Genomic DNA, 15,968 nt, shown 5'->3' on the forward strand with positions numbered 1-15,968 from the left:
ATTTCATACTCATTAAAGCGACTATATCTGTAGATATCATACTCATTAAAGCGACTCTATCTAAAGATTTCATACTCATTAAAGCGACTTTATCTGTAGATATCATACTCATTAAAGCGACTATAACTGTAGATTTCATACTCATTAAAGCGACTCTATCTGTAGATTTCATACTCATTAAAGCGACTCTATCTGTAGATTTCATACTCATTAAAGCGACCATATCTGCAGATTCCATACTCATTAAAGCGACTATATCTGTAGATTTCATACTCATTAAAGCGACTATATCTGTTGATTTCACACTCATTAAAGCGACTATATCTGTTGATTTCACGCTCATTAAAGCGACTATATCTGTAGATTTCATACTCATTAAAGCGACTATATCTGTAGATTTCATACTCATTAAAGCGACTATGTCTGTAGATTTCATACTCATTAAAGCGAATATATCTGTAGATTCCATGCTCATTAAAGCGGACTACATCTGCATATTTCATACTCATTAAAAAGACTATATCTGCAGATTCCATACTCATTAAAGCGACTATATATGCAGATTTCATATTCATTAAAGCGACCATAACTGTACCTGTAGATTTCATACACATTAAAGCGACTATATATGCAGATTTCATTTTCATTAAAGCGATTATATTTGTAGATATATTAAAGCGGCTATATCTGAAGTTTTTAAAACAATGTTTTCTGTTTGTAAAGATTGCTACACGGACAAAGCCGAGTGGAGTCACGAGGGTACGAATGTCGAATCCGTGTACAGCGTTCTGCTTACGATATGTAACTGATTTAGATATTTAAAGAACACGAATGCGGACGCTTGATATTTCCGGTATTAAGTGAAAGTATTCATTATTTAATAAAAAAAAAAAACCCAGAGAATACCGACATAACTTCGAAATTACAATTTAAAATTGATAACACGAGGGCAGGAATATGAGAGAATACCGACATGATAACGAAACTCTAAGTATCGATAAAACGAGGACAACATATAAACAAAAACTCCATGTAAACGTCATAGAGATACCAGAAAAAGTACAATGAGAATTAAACCAAGTGTTCCGCAAGGGTAAACGTCTTATGATTTATCGACGAACTGATTATACCTTAATTTACTAGATGACTACAATTTAAATATATACTGTAATAAGTCTTTATGATAGTACAGAGTAAAATCTCGATTATTTTAATTGTTAAATGTTTTTTACTACATCGAGTTTAAATCTCCAGGGGTAATATCAGTAATTACATTTTATTAACAAATCGAGAACCGAGTGAAGAATGCAGAACGAATAACAAATGTTTGTAATGTCTATAGAGAAATGATAGTACTATATATCATCACGTTTTTACAATATACCATTATTGATTTTCCTCATGATTAATTTGATGTCGTGTTTTATTATTCTTGGTGGTGTTGTCGTAGACAGACAGTAACATTAACAATGGACTTCCCGGCAGGACACAATACTGATCTAAAGTGTGATAAATAGAATTATCGTGTCATCAAATGATGATTTACACACAAACATTAATACTGTAAATAATGCATGGCACATTACTAGTGATTTTGTTTTTATCAATATATCGCATCGACGAGGCTATGTTATTGATATCGGAGTTATATTTATACTATATTACATATTGCATGACCCCATATTGTTGGGGCCGCGGTGGCCGAGTGGTTAGGGTGTCACTTTATCACTAGACCTTCACCTCTGGGTCGCGAGTTCGAAACCTACATGGGGCATTTGTATAGTAATGACCGTAGGACGGTGGCTTTCTCCGGGTGCTCCAGCCTTCCTCTCCGCCTCTAAAACCTGGCACATTCTTAAATGACACTGGTTGTTACTAGAACCAAATCATACTGTTGTGTTCAAACGTGCGACAAAACAGATGACGCTCTTGTTTTTTCCTATGGTTACGCTGCATAAAATGGTGATGTCATAACACTGACTGTGAGTCTTGATCTTCTTAGAATGAAGGCGATTGGAGTTCTTTCCAACTTAAGGAACGCCTTCGTTCTCTTGAAAAGAGCTCCCTTTTCAAAGAAGGCGTTTAAAGCGGATATACTGTATGAGTTCTATACGGAAGTATATTTCTTATTTTCGTAAACATGACTCTGGATCATAGAAAAAATATACCGAAAATGCAATCGACTGAGTTTATCGCGGCCTTGAACAAATGACCTTCTTTGTGACAATTGTAATAACTATATATACCATTCATGTTAATTTAATGAGTAGCTATCGATATATCTCGTCCACAAATGAGGTTACAACGAGACACACTCACAGCTTGATCCCACTGTGAGTTACAAGGACAGGTCTTCTACGGCATCAATAACCATATCCAATTTATATACTCTAAATCACGTTGATTTCGCAAATAATTTATTACGTGCATACAATGATTTCTCAAACGCTGATCTAGAAATGACTTTTATTTCGTGAATGATGAACTTGGCGTCATGAACTACGCAAGGCTCCTATATCGGTAATCAGCGCTTGGCCAACATCTAGAGGTGTAAGTGATCTACAATATTGGAATTATTGTCGATATCAAGAAATATGACATTATTTTTTTATCTAATATGTTAGATATACATAGGGATTAAGGCATCTACATTATATGCGACCACTGGGTGGGAGAGAGAGGGGTGTCTGCTCGCATGCTGGCTATAAATTTGAATAATGAAATTGTTTCTGTGCAAAAATATCTGATAACAGTTTTACCGTTACACTATAACTATAGGACAAGGTACGAAATCAGTTTTACATAATGCATATAAAGCGCTTTTACTTTATCTTTGTTTCCTTAACCTTTTGGTTTGTTTTTGTTTAACGTCCTATTAACAGCCACGGTCATTTAAGGACGTGCCAGGTTTTGGAGGTGGAGGAAAGCCGGAGTACCCGGAGAAAAACCACCGGCCTACGGTCAGTACCTGGCAACTGCCCCACGTAGGTTTCGAACTCGCAACCCAGAGGTGGAGGGCTAGTGTTAAAGTGTCGGTACACTTAACCACTCGGCCACCGCGGCCCCATTCCTTAACCTTACTATCAATGTACTGATAAGACTTCTCATCATGAAGTATCGAACAAAAACGAAACACGTGAAAAGCACATGGGAATTTTGCAATAGATAAAGTATACACCAAATGATGGATATAAACTGCATCATGTAGTCAATAAAATCAAATTCGGCCTACTTTATGTACACTTACTCTTCCTGAACACCTGGTCTGATTATCTATATGTTTTTCAGTAGTCTTCATGCGAATCTATATTTTTTGTTTATATTGCGCTTCAATCTGATGTATTTTGATTTTTAATCATGGTTTGATTATTGTGTCGGCTTTCTTTTATAGGGTCTAATTCATACGTGTATCGATGTTTATTTTAGTATACTTTGCGATGTATTAAAGCACTGAAGAGTCCAATATTGACTCAACGCCATTGCCATCACATATCACTTCCTGCTGTTGAGGTCTATGTCAATGCAAACAAATAATATAATTGTTTGTTCAGTGCAGATGGTGATGTGGTGTTGCGTCGGAAGATCGCCGTATTAGACAATACTGATTTAAGCTTCGGATTTTCATCCATCAGAGTGTTCCTGATTTTTTTTTTATATCATTTGTATAATAGATTTTTCAACACATGAATCATGCTAGCTTTATACCTTTTATTTATTTAGCTTGTGCTAATTTTATCGATCATTCTTCTCTTTCTGCGTTTATTTGGATTTCTGTACAACTTTTTATCTCTATCAATGGCGCCTCGAATAAATTTTCCAGCATAGCTGAGATCACGGAGCCTCCTGTCCTGCCGTTGTTGAGTCCTAATATTAGGTATCTTACCCTCTCTTGATAGCTACCAGTTACTACACAGCATACCCACTTTTGATGTGGCGATGAGATTGGGTAAGCATGTAAACAACATCAGAAGGGTATTGTAATCATTTTCCTCTTTTGCAGAAACAAAGACTTCATTGAAGGCGCAAGAAATCTCGTTACAGAAGACAGCTACCAACATTTTGGTCTTTGGACAATAAATACAGAATGAAACACAAGCAAAGTGAATATTGCACAAGAACTTTAAAAGAACTTCAGGAAGAACAATGTGTCAGAAATCCGTAAAAATGATTCCATGACCACGTGGCAAAACTCTGTCACATGATATCATATATGATTTATACATGATTGATTGACAGTTTGATCTACATCACGTTTATCAAATTATCTACAGTGAAATATGTCAGGTATGATCAACCGTCATACAAAAGTTACAGGAAAATTTACTTTCCGCAATGCCAGGACGCCCGTAACAAAGGTAAGACCTTTAGGCGAACACCGGCAAAGAAATCCGGATGTCGAGGGTCAACGGTATGGTCAGAGAAATGCCCTGCTCATAGCTCTCCGGCCACTACTATTGTGCATGACACTCAGTGGAACATTTGACCACTGGAAGATCGAAGGAGGACATAACTCTTGTAGACCACTGATATCGAAATGTTTGAAATGTTATCGAATTACAATGTTGGTATTATTTGTGATAAACTTTTTCCGGTATATTCCAACTTATTTGGAAATAACTGCTTTCGGCCCGGATCTGCTTACAAAACTAATGGTACACCTCTGGTACCTGTTGTGCATTCTTAACGGATATGCTTGTTACAAAATGGTGGAAGATCATGGTAGACTTACGAATCTGTTACAGTTGATAAATAGTTATCAAGATCAGTTCGAAAATGAAGAAGAGAAAAAGGCTGTTTATTCCAAAGTTAGACTAATCACAAACATTAGCATGGGCCTCGGGTGGTTTTTCAATATCGGAAATGTGGTGTTCGCTGGCTACATGCTCTATAAATCGGATATATTTGATAATTTCATCGCTCCATTTACAAACAAAAATTCAATGTCATCACTTATTAAAGCAGTGTACTTATTTATCCATTTTCTTTTATCCTGCACGTGGATTTTTACGTGTATAGCTACGATGATATTTTCCTTAGCAATATATTTCCTTCTGAAACGATTTGCACGTAGGATTGAAAAGATCAAAACTCGGAGTACACCGGAAGTACAAAATATACTGGAGAGTTACCGGAAACAGCACAATGCATTGTGTGAAATGATTGACGTAGCAGACGACAGTTTTAGTTTATACGTGGCTTTCAGTTTGACGGTTTCCATGTTGCTTGCCCTGATGCTTCTCTACAATATCTGCTGGTATGAAAGTATAAGGTCAGATCCCGGCCAGCTCATCTCTCACATCTTCTGGTTGATGGCAGTTCTTTCCAATCTAAGTGCTGTAGCCATATCAACTGGTATGATCAACCAATGGGTAAGTCCATTCTCCAGCATTATATTGTATGGTGTAATGTACATTCCTTGTCTTTGGTTAAGGTGTAACGACGCTTTATCACCAGCCCTCCACCTCTAGGTTGCTAGTTCTTTTGGTTAAGGTGCAACGACGCTTTATCACTAGCCCTCCACCTCTAGGTTGCTAGTTCGAAACCGACGTGGGGTAGTTAACTGCCTGGAACTGACCGTGTTTTTTTTCCTGGTATTCATCTTCAGGTTTAGGCTCATTAATAGTTTCTCGATTTTACAGATTTTGTGTCTATTACTTAATTGTATACGCTTGTGTGTATTTGTTAAATCCATTGAATATTTCTATGGAAGCAAAATAGAATCCATGGAAAAATACATTAAATAGTTTGAATAGTTTAATCCAAATGTGATTCAACACTATATTGTCTATCAACGGAGTATAAGATAAGATAGTTTATGATGGATTTTATGTCTTTTTTTCCCTAATCAGGCCCATGCTCCTTTGCGCACACTCTACAACCTCTCTTTGACTGATGTCTCCGGAGATTTCTCCCTGCAGGTGAGAATACACCTCAGATAATTACGAGCTACCTTTTATATGGAAATTCTATGTGAGTAAATTTGTATCAAGGGAAATTAGTAAACATGTAAAGTTTACCTTTCTGTTCTTCGATCCTTGCATTGACCAGCTTCCGTTTGATGATTTCTCATTCCAGATGAAAGGTTTCTTATAACGTAAGAACAGTAAATACTACACATATTTTTTCGCTTACAACTGGTAATTGACATGTGCGTTGTTTGTGTTAAATTATTGCCGTTGAAGATCATCCATCAGTATTCTGTTCTCATTGATTTGTTTTTAATGTTTACTTTGAAAAAGAGACCATATATTGTATTTGTTTATTGATGTGTATTTGGTTTTGCTTATTCCAGATGAATGTATTTGACCATTCGTTGTGTTTTGTTTATTGATATGTATTTGGTTTTGTTTATTCCAGATGAATGTATTTGCCTATTCGTTGTGTTTTGTTTATTGATATGTATTTGGTTTTGTTTATTCCAGATGAATGTATTTGACCATTTGTTGTGTTTTGTTTATTGATATGTATTTGGTTCTGTTTATTCCAGATGAATGTATTTTTACAAAGACTGAATGGTGCTCCTATAGGTCTGTCAGCGTACAAACTCGTCCTAATGGATAAACATACCTTTATCCAAGTAAGTAATTGTAGGCGCCAATGCTTGGTGTTTCTAAGTAAATATATCACATAATGTTTTTATGTTTAGCAATGACAATCAAACCGAGTTTGTCTAAATCATAGTTCAATTGCCTGAGCTGTCGTGAATATTGGGTCACATCAGATGGATTCTTTCTTGTTCCCCCTGTGCTTCTCTCCCAAAGAACATCGTCATTCTCAGCTTCCACCAGGACCAAATATAGTTCCTAGGTCAGAAATCTTACAAAATGTGGCTACATTTTTTTTTATCTATGATAATACATTCTTCCCCTACATCTAGATGCATAATCCAATTGTTTCTTTACTTGGCTGGAAAACTAGATAGGCAGAACAGTCGTCCTGATTAGATTATATAGACATACTTGTTAGAGACTGGTATATCAGTTTTGAAAATAAAACAATAAAACTACGCCTTTAAGATCGTTGTTAATACCTCCAACGAGTAATGGGATACAGCGAGCCTTAGTTCTTACCTCAGTAATGTCCACGTACCAGACTTACATAGTAGTGCCACAATTAGTCACCTCCCACGACTTGCAGTGAGATAAAACATGCATATTCTTTTTTAGCTCCCGCTGGGGTTTAGGGTAGACTTATAGTGATCTATTCATTTAGATTTTGTCACTCTTTCCTAAGTTATCAAACATTATATGAGATCTTTTAATGTCGATTTTTTATATTACAGATCGGAGGAGTCCTAGCCACGTATTTTGTTGTGTTACTTCAGTTCCAGCAATGACTTAACATAACGGAAAGGAAGACAATTCTCACCTTTGTGACAATCGATGGATATCGACTCGTCAATATCAGGCCGGAAACTGTTGTCGCAATATCATTCTGTCACACACGAGTTGTTCAACTGGACTCATTAATGACCGCATTTTAGTACAATGAGCCTAATATCGTAAGATCGATTTTACATCCAAAAAGAAAACGAAGAATTTAATTCAGGAAACAGGAAGTGTTTTTTCAATTGTCTATCATTTTGTGCTTTGTTGCGATCGAAAAGCACCGAGCGTTTGTTTCCTAGATTGTATATTGACGTTGGTTGTTTATTTTGCAATTGCATTCCTTAAGCGTTTCATTTTTGTTGATAAATTGTGCATTACGTTAACGTGAAACAAATTATTTTTGATTGACGAGAATTAAAAATTGTTTATTTTTGTGGTATGAACGAGATAATTTACTTGTAATTTTGTTAAAGAGTATATAAAAAGTAGTTAAAGATCTTATAACACAAGTACAACTGGAACTGTTATCCCAAAGTAAACAAATATCCTCGTTACCTATCATTTTCATCCGTTTGTACAGTTCTGATCGGCGAATATACAAAGTACTGTGTATTGTGACATGGTTACCATGGTAACTTTTAACAACTTTAGAAGTTCATCTAGCTTTCACATCTACTATATACTCTGAAATATTGCTTAGGTCTTTTTTTTTTGTTATCATGACAACCAAATGACATCCAATATTTTGAAAAATAGTACCAATGAAATTACCATGAAAAAACTTTGACTAATCTGAAGCCTCATTATCTTTCCATAGTAACGGACCTGTTTCTTTTATTGAGTAACATCTTGACCAAGTTAAATTGTGAATTATATGATATTACACAGATACCTCTGTTTAAAAACTGATCTGCATACATATTTACACACGGTCCTTAACAAGTCTGTTAAGGAGGATTTGTCCGGAAATCTCTTAAACGACAGGACGGAGAGACAGGCAGAGATATATGCCGTTTTGATGCAATATGATGTTTTGATTGCATCATAACGCGTCATTGTTGCACTGAAAAGCGACCAATTGCAGGAATGAAAGTAATGTTCCTTAGGATCACTGGCATCGATTTTATGAAATGTTTTAAAGGTTAATCAAAAGTCGCTTGATATTTATTTGCAACATATCTCGATTTCATACATCAGGTAATGTGAAATCGATTACCTCGGGTATGGAAATCCAGTTATTACAGTAAACGTCAACGCTTATAGTTAAATAATAGATTACCACAATGGTGACAATGTCTGAACATTAGTAATAAACAATATCGACATAGACTTCGGTCCAATGGGGACTTTTTTTAGGTTAATAAAACCACGTGTCAATCGAAGTCAAAAAGGTTATACAAAATTTATTACAAAATGACAGCTTAAGAAAACAACGACCACAAGTTACTACGGTATTAAAAGATACTACACTGATCAATAATGAGACATTTGTAATAATTGAATGAACTTTTTTCCAAACACTATACAATTCAGATTGTAAGACTGTGCTTGAAATGCTTCAATGCATATTGATGAATATGAAATAACTCAAACGTTTCAGCGATATATATAACTTCTTCATGAAGTTGTTTATATATTAGACATTAAACCTTCCCAAAGGTAATTTACTAAAATATATTATAAAGAAAGGTCCTGTCATTTAACTTGACACGTGACGCTCATATATGTATTGTGAGGTTATCTTTTTATAACAGGAAGAAATAAAATGCAAAATTAACATTAACAAAACACCGAAGCGTAAACATCCCTCCTTTAAAATCAATTACATGAGGCCAAACAAAATATTATTTTAGACATTTGAAAAAGTAAAATGGAATAATGTTCTTTGAAGACACGTGTCCTTTACGTCATCGGCCTATTCCGGGAAATGCAACGTCCTCAAAATGAGAAAAATGATGTTGCCATGGGAACAAAAAAACATTGATACTTTTCTCTTCATAGAAGAGTATAAAATAAAGTCTGCTTAGACCAGAATGTCAACCATAAAACGTTCATATTCCCTCAGCTCTTAAAAATATAAACATGATTTCTTTTGCAACAATTATGAAACAATTATATCAAATAATATTAATCACTCGTGTTGACCCAGATGTAGGCGCGTGAAGTATGTTTCTGTGGGAAGAACCCGAAATTCCCGGAGCGAACCCATGTAGCTAGACAGGTAGCCCCCGTTCCTTTTTTCACGTCCGATCACTGATGCTGAATATGAAATTATGATTTTAAAGAAAATCACATTGCAAATATAGCCATCAATATCATATGTAAGCCTATGTAAGCCTACAAAGAAGTATAAAACAACAGAAACTATTTACGACATAGCCCTACATACAATCGAGCCAAAATGTAAAGGGAACCATTTATCGTGTTATATATATTCATTTCAGTCAGGTGACATAACTCGGAAAAAAATATATATACACAGGTGTATGGATATAAAAAAGTGACAAAATCGTAATTCAAACTCGATGATAAGACATGACAAGGACATGAGGTCATTCGAGGTCTTTGATAACGTTGTAAGAAAAAAGACCCGGCCCAGGTTTCAGCAATGTTCTTCAGTCTTAATTGAAGAAAATTTCATAGGTCAATAACTCGATGCAATCAAAACATTCCCCGCAGAAACAAAATGCATGAACTGATCCAAAGAAAATGTTTGTCATGTTCCGCTTTCTCACACCTGTGCTGTATCACATACTAGTTCCAAGCTTCTTGGATTTAAATGCCATTTTAGGCTACTGTATCATTTAAACTGGTTGCAGCGGTACCAGCTGCTGATTGCTGAAACTGGAGCAAGACAACAAAGTAGGTGGCCAGTATTCCCGCAACCTAAAACGAGAAATGTGAGATAGTCAACATAATTTAATCAGACAGAAGGAGTGTTCCTAAAGATCATAAGAGACAATTAATATATTTCTATCTATTTCACTAATGTTGGCCCCGCCGAGCAGCAACTTTCGGTCGGTCAGATTTCTTGGTATTTCCATATGTACTTAATGAATCATAACGTATGCTGAATCATGAATACCAAAGACATGTTTCGTCCTTTTTTGGTCCAAAAAAATGTCCATGAGAAGTAAGGTGAATCAATGCCCGAATGCATATTAAAATATAGAAAATGAGGTTAATTAGTTAAATACGTAATAAATATGAATACATCATTATAGAAAAAGACATATACACCAACCCTGTATATATAGACTGTAAAACTCGCCAGTAGTGCCTGTATATTTGGTAGGGAACATTGTTATAACAGTATACACATGCACTTTGTGCGTGCGATTTAAAAGGACAGTTTGCTCTATAGAACCGAAGCAAAATAGCTGGAAGCTTCTTCTCATCTCACCTTCCCAAATTACATTTTTTTCCTGATATTATTATTTTCACTCCTGTGATACCCTTTGCTACTTCTTACTCTGTCGTATATATTGTAAGTACTTACACTGACAATGACCTGATTGTCTATCACAAACAGGGACCATGCCGTTAGACCGATTGGTGGCCCGTTCAGTCGGTGTAGGAATACATTCACCTGAAAATAGTACCGTCAGAAAAAGTAGTACCGTAATGGATTTCGCATATATCGCTTATTAATGAAATAATGGTATTAGTGTGACAATTATTATTTCCCGTTATTGTAGGAAGCATTTTCCTAGAGTTTCCTCCCCTTACACATTCTCCGGCCTGAACCGCAAGAGGTCACTCAAAACAAGAATATATATATAGAAGATATTGAATGGTTTCCCGTTTAATAGCCTATAACATATATTTAACTAGTATGACAGAATATCAATATTTTTACAAGAGCGAAGCACGAGTGAAAAATATCGAATTATTCTGTCCTACGAGTGAAATAAATGTTATATTTAACAGGAACCATTCAATTTTCTTTTTATTGCATTTCATACTTAAAAACAAAATTAAAAACATCGAAAAAATTAATAGTTTCAAAAAGTGCGGGAATCGGTAATGACGTCATTTCTTTGTGACGTTACTCCACGTCAACTTGACGGCGCTATTATGAAAGGACTGGTCAACGCGATTTAAGCGTTTTCTGCTGTTATCGGAGAATCTGTGAATGAATAGCTAACGTCAAGTGAGTATTTTGTCAAAAACTAGTCAGAATATTTCAGAAATAGAGCAGAATAACCAATTTATCTACCTCCGCTTCGATTGGAAAAATCGGTAAGTTTCAATGAGGTGAATACAAACGTTCACTCTGGTTGGTCAAAAACGGAAAACTTATATTTTCACTGCAAAATCTTTATATTTTCACTGTTCATCGCTGCAGTGAAAATATAAGTTTTATTAGTTTGATTATTTTCTATATCTCACTGGCAAAAATGCAATTAATACAAATATTTTGTTTTTAAATTTAAAAAAGTTTTTCCGTCATGTTTTTTTCCTTCTAATATTCAATCAATGATATTGATATATTGTATATCAAGTAGAGGACGATACATGATGGCTATATTGAGATACATTCATACTACATATGGTTAAAATCGAAATAATCAAAAATGATTGATGCAAAATTATGATAAGTGTTGTCTCATATTACACTGATAATCATGACGTCATCATTACGTCATGATATTGTCACGTGATGTAAAATGTATCTTAGGTCATGTGGATGAAGATTTGTAACGAAGTATAAGTCGATGATAAAACTTACTTGTAAGGCGAAATCAGCGGTGATGTCTTTCATTGACAAATTGTATATGAATTTTGCAGGTTCGTGGGCCTGTGTAAAATGAATAAGAAATATTATGATACCTACATATTACTGTTAACACTTTCTATACTGGTATATACTTATCGAAATATAATGTTTGATGCATAAATGCTATATGGCTCCTATTTTCTGACGTAATATATGAAATCAAACGTGCTCTGTGGTTTTTGATATGCCTAATATTTCCGTGGTCACAACTCTGGTTCTCGTTTCGTGAATCTGAATTAACCCAGATTTGACCTAAATATGTATGGCGGGTGTCGCCGTGACCTAGATTTGTATGGCGGGTGTCGCCGTGACCTAGATTTGTATGGCGGGTGTCGTCGTGACCTAGATTTGTATGGCGGGTGTCGTCGTGACCTAGATTTGTATGGCGAGTGTCGTCGACGAAATATAAGACGCTTACCCTTCCAAAACACCTGTTCTTATTCTCCTTGATCTTTACAAAGGGTCTACGCAAATCTATATGTTGTCCTTGATTTTTTTCGCTAGAATTACATATTTAGAAACGAGGAACCAAGGTGAGCTTATGCCATACCGTGGCGTCAGGCGTCCGTCGTCCGTCCGTCCGTACTCACTCAACATCCTTGCGGGGGGCATTCACCGATTCATTGCGTCAAAATATCTTCGTCGCCTATAGGTGACGAATGTAAAAGTATATTTCTTTTTTTACCCATAAATCAACGTTAAATCTCACTACGCATGTTAGCGACAGAATGAACGGAAATAAAATAAAAAATTTGAAATTCTGATTGACTTGCGCTGTGCACCCCACAAGTTTACAGACAAAACACTGCACCCCACTAATCGACCCTGGCCGTTCGACTATCCCTCCGTCAACACAATTGACTTCTTCTTCTGAACCGCTGATAAAAATTTAACCAAATTAGGTGGCTGGGATTCAGATTTATACAAATGATGGGCTGATGACCCAGGGGCCTGAGGGGCGGGGCAAACGGGACCAATTTGACTATATTGCTATAAAGGACTTCTTACATTTTCGAAACTATCAAGATCAAGCTATGAATACAACCCTGATGTAAAATTAAGCCCATGGGTCCTTCCCCACCCCCAAGGGGCTTTAGGTTTCTTTAAACACAATCATGTTGAGTCTTCTAGGTTATATTTTAATAAAATGACATTAAATGGACATATTTCATACTTTGTTGTTCTTGAAATATACATATATCCTACAAACATAGCTAAAGTCGTGTCTTGCTGATCTTGAGGGAGATTTATAGCATAAATACAATTTAAATCAATAAATATAATTTATTTCATGGAAATAAATACATTTGTGTAAGATGGTTTTTTCCCCTTTGCTATTTTTAACATTTTAATTGTTCTGATACTATTGTGTGTATCTATATGCATGGTTAATTCATATGAGGCTGGCTCTAGATTATGTGATTAGAGGTTATTATTTTCAGTCCGTGGTCATCTCCCAGTTACTGACCAGCTGTGGCTATTTTGGCTATCACGTGTTTTGGACATGCATGCCTTATCCCTTAGGGAGTCATCACGCTTGATCAGTGCATGGGGGTCAGCATGACCCTTGCCGTGTTAGCCCCGACTGACCAATCATATAGGGCGTGTATTCTGTGGACCAATCCGCGTTGCTCACTGCCCAGCGGAGATTCTGGCCATGCATCGCCATCTTACATTAGTCATATAATTCCGTGCGTCTCCACGTGTTTTTCAGCCATTCATATGCTGTGGACATTTGTGTTTATAAAACCCACCCTTTTTTATCCCACCCTTTATGTTTATTCTAGAGCCAGACCTGCCTATCATTTGTACCCCATCTTTGTTACTACATCATTATATTCAGTAAATACACTCTGCTTTTTCCATTAAATCAAACATTATTCATGTTGAATAATGATATATTGTGGACTCGCAAGAGTTCATCAGTCATTCAATAAATGACCTTTTAACTACAATATAATTTTTGCTGTCTTTAATTTGCGAGTCATCTTTTTGCAACAAACAAGCTTCAGTCTCTGAACATGATCCAGGCTTACACAAATACATTTATGTTGTACATCGAAATATTTATATATTTTCAGTTAAAATACAATTTCTTATAAAAGTGAGAAATAGTAAATACATTGCCAATCGAGTTCGCCACAAAAGTGAGAAGTAGAAAATTCAAGGTAAATCGAGTATGCCCATCTAAAATTATCTGGCGCTATTAGCCAATCAAATACATGGATTCAGGTCATGTGATATCAACAAAAAATTAGATGGTGGATAGGCGCTCGGAAATGTTTGGTCCCACCGTAAGACGAGGACTGCTTGGGTGAGGCCGACGTAATGGCTGACATCAGGAAAGAAAACACACGAACAAACAGTTAACTTTTACTTTTGGTGTAATTTTGGAAAGATGACACAAATCTAACGGTTGATGACATTAAGTAACGGAATGTGGATGAACGGAAACGAGGGAAACAATAAGAACGTATGTAGTCAAAGTTACAGCCATAATTATAGAAGACAATTGAGGTTAAACGACTCACCCTGATGTTCACGAGAGAACAAACAGCCATGACGATGGTTGCCATAGAAACCGCCCCTAAGAGCCAAAACACATGACCGAAGAGTTGTCCTAAATCCCCCCGAACTGCGTCGTGCCAGCAAAGGTTGTAAAGTAACAGAAGAGTGTTGAAGATATGTATAAATATACACATCCCGACATGGTTCTTTAGTACCATATCACCAGTGTCTAACATATCGCAGAGGGCTGTGTGTTGCATCCGGATAGCTTCCATGTTTTCCCGTATTTGTGAAGAAGACAAATTTTGTGTCATTTTCTCAATTCTTAGGACGAGATTTTTAAATTCGTGATATACAGACAGAGATAAAACTATAAGAAAAGTAGCGATAAACATCCAAGTGGAGGAAGCGTACGCTAAAGCAATTAGGCCGAAACCTGCAATCAAGGGAAATAATTCGTGCGTGTTTGTAATTGGTTCAAGGAGGTTTGGTTCACTATCCGGATGAAATATCAAATAACAAATAAAACTGATATTTGCAATAAAAAGACACAATGTCACAAACGTAGCAATTGTGGCGTGTTTTCGCATTTGCCTCCACGAACATTCTTGACCGTCATCCGGTGTATTCGGCCCATTCTTTACCATCATCCAATACTGTTTCCATTGTGTAAAAAACCGAATTAGATTTGTAGGATACTGCACCATTCTGTAGTTCGTAACAGAATAGGCGAAACATAGAAAGAACCAAGCATGTACATAAATTGTTGTAAGCAGATCCGATCCAAAGTCAAAAGAATGATATGCCAGGAAATAGCGGGAAAAGTTTAAACCGAGGAGACAAATTACTCCTATTTGGTATAATTTGAAAAATGTTCTTCTCCATCCGGGTTTTTCATCTCCGTAGTTAAAGATCTTCCAAACATCAAACAATCCAACGAATGACATGGACATAAGTAATGGACTTAAGGCAGATACCAGGCAGTTCCACGGTTTCTGATCTTCTGGTGTTTTGCATATGGTTTCCGATTGAATTTTAGAAGATTCTATGGAATCGCTGATTCCTAAACTGACTGCCGAAATCTTTGTCTTTGTCATGACGTATGTTCGGTATATGATCAGCTTCTTTGTCTTAGTCCAGGAAGTATCTTAAAAAAGCAACATTCACAATGCAAATATATGTGTTAATAAAGATATAAGGCATAGTACTAAAGTATTAAAATACTGCTCAATTTAGATGTTCCGGTTCCTGAATCAACTTCATAATTTAATTAACATCAATACAATATCCATGATAAACAAAATATCTATGATATAAGATTCTCTCCAGATACGAACGAAATCATACCAACT

General features: G+C 35.9%; 2 protein-coding genes across 2 annotated transcripts; one reads left to right on the top strand and one right to left on the bottom strand.

Annotated features, from left to right (window-relative positions):
- Positions 1 to 4,238: 4,238 nt before the first annotated feature.
- On the top strand, positions 4,239 to 7,995 carry LOC117315032. The gene is made up of 4 exons (XM_033869169.1): positions 4,239 to 5,369; positions 5,850 to 5,918; positions 6,488 to 6,577; positions 7,283 to 7,995. The coding sequence occupies exons 1-4, from the start codon at positions 4,278 to 4,280 to the stop codon at positions 7,334 to 7,336; spliced, it is 1,305 nt and encodes a 434-aa protein (XP_033725060.1). The 5' UTR covers positions 4,239 to 4,277; the 3' UTR covers positions 7,337 to 7,995.
- A 716-nt stretch (positions 7,996 to 8,711) lies between these two features.
- On the bottom strand, positions 8,712 to 15,601 carry LOC117315034. The gene is made up of 4 exons (XM_033869170.1): positions 14,640 to 15,601; positions 12,061 to 12,129; positions 10,828 to 10,917; positions 8,712 to 10,214 (listed from the first exon to the last, which is right to left on the bottom strand). The coding sequence occupies exons 1-4, from the start codon at positions 15,567 to 15,569 to the stop codon at positions 10,116 to 10,118; spliced, it is 1,188 nt and encodes a 395-aa protein (XP_033725061.1). The 5' UTR covers positions 15,570 to 15,601; the 3' UTR covers positions 8,712 to 10,115.
- Positions 15,602 to 15,968: the final 367 nt, after the last annotated feature.

This window comes from Pecten maximus, chromosome 17 (assembly GCF_902652985.1).
Source record: "Pecten maximus chromosome 17, xPecMax1.1, whole genome shotgun sequence".
In the NCBI taxonomy this organism is placed as follows: Eukaryota; Metazoa; Mollusca; class Bivalvia; order Pectinida; family Pectinidae; genus Pecten; species Pecten maximus.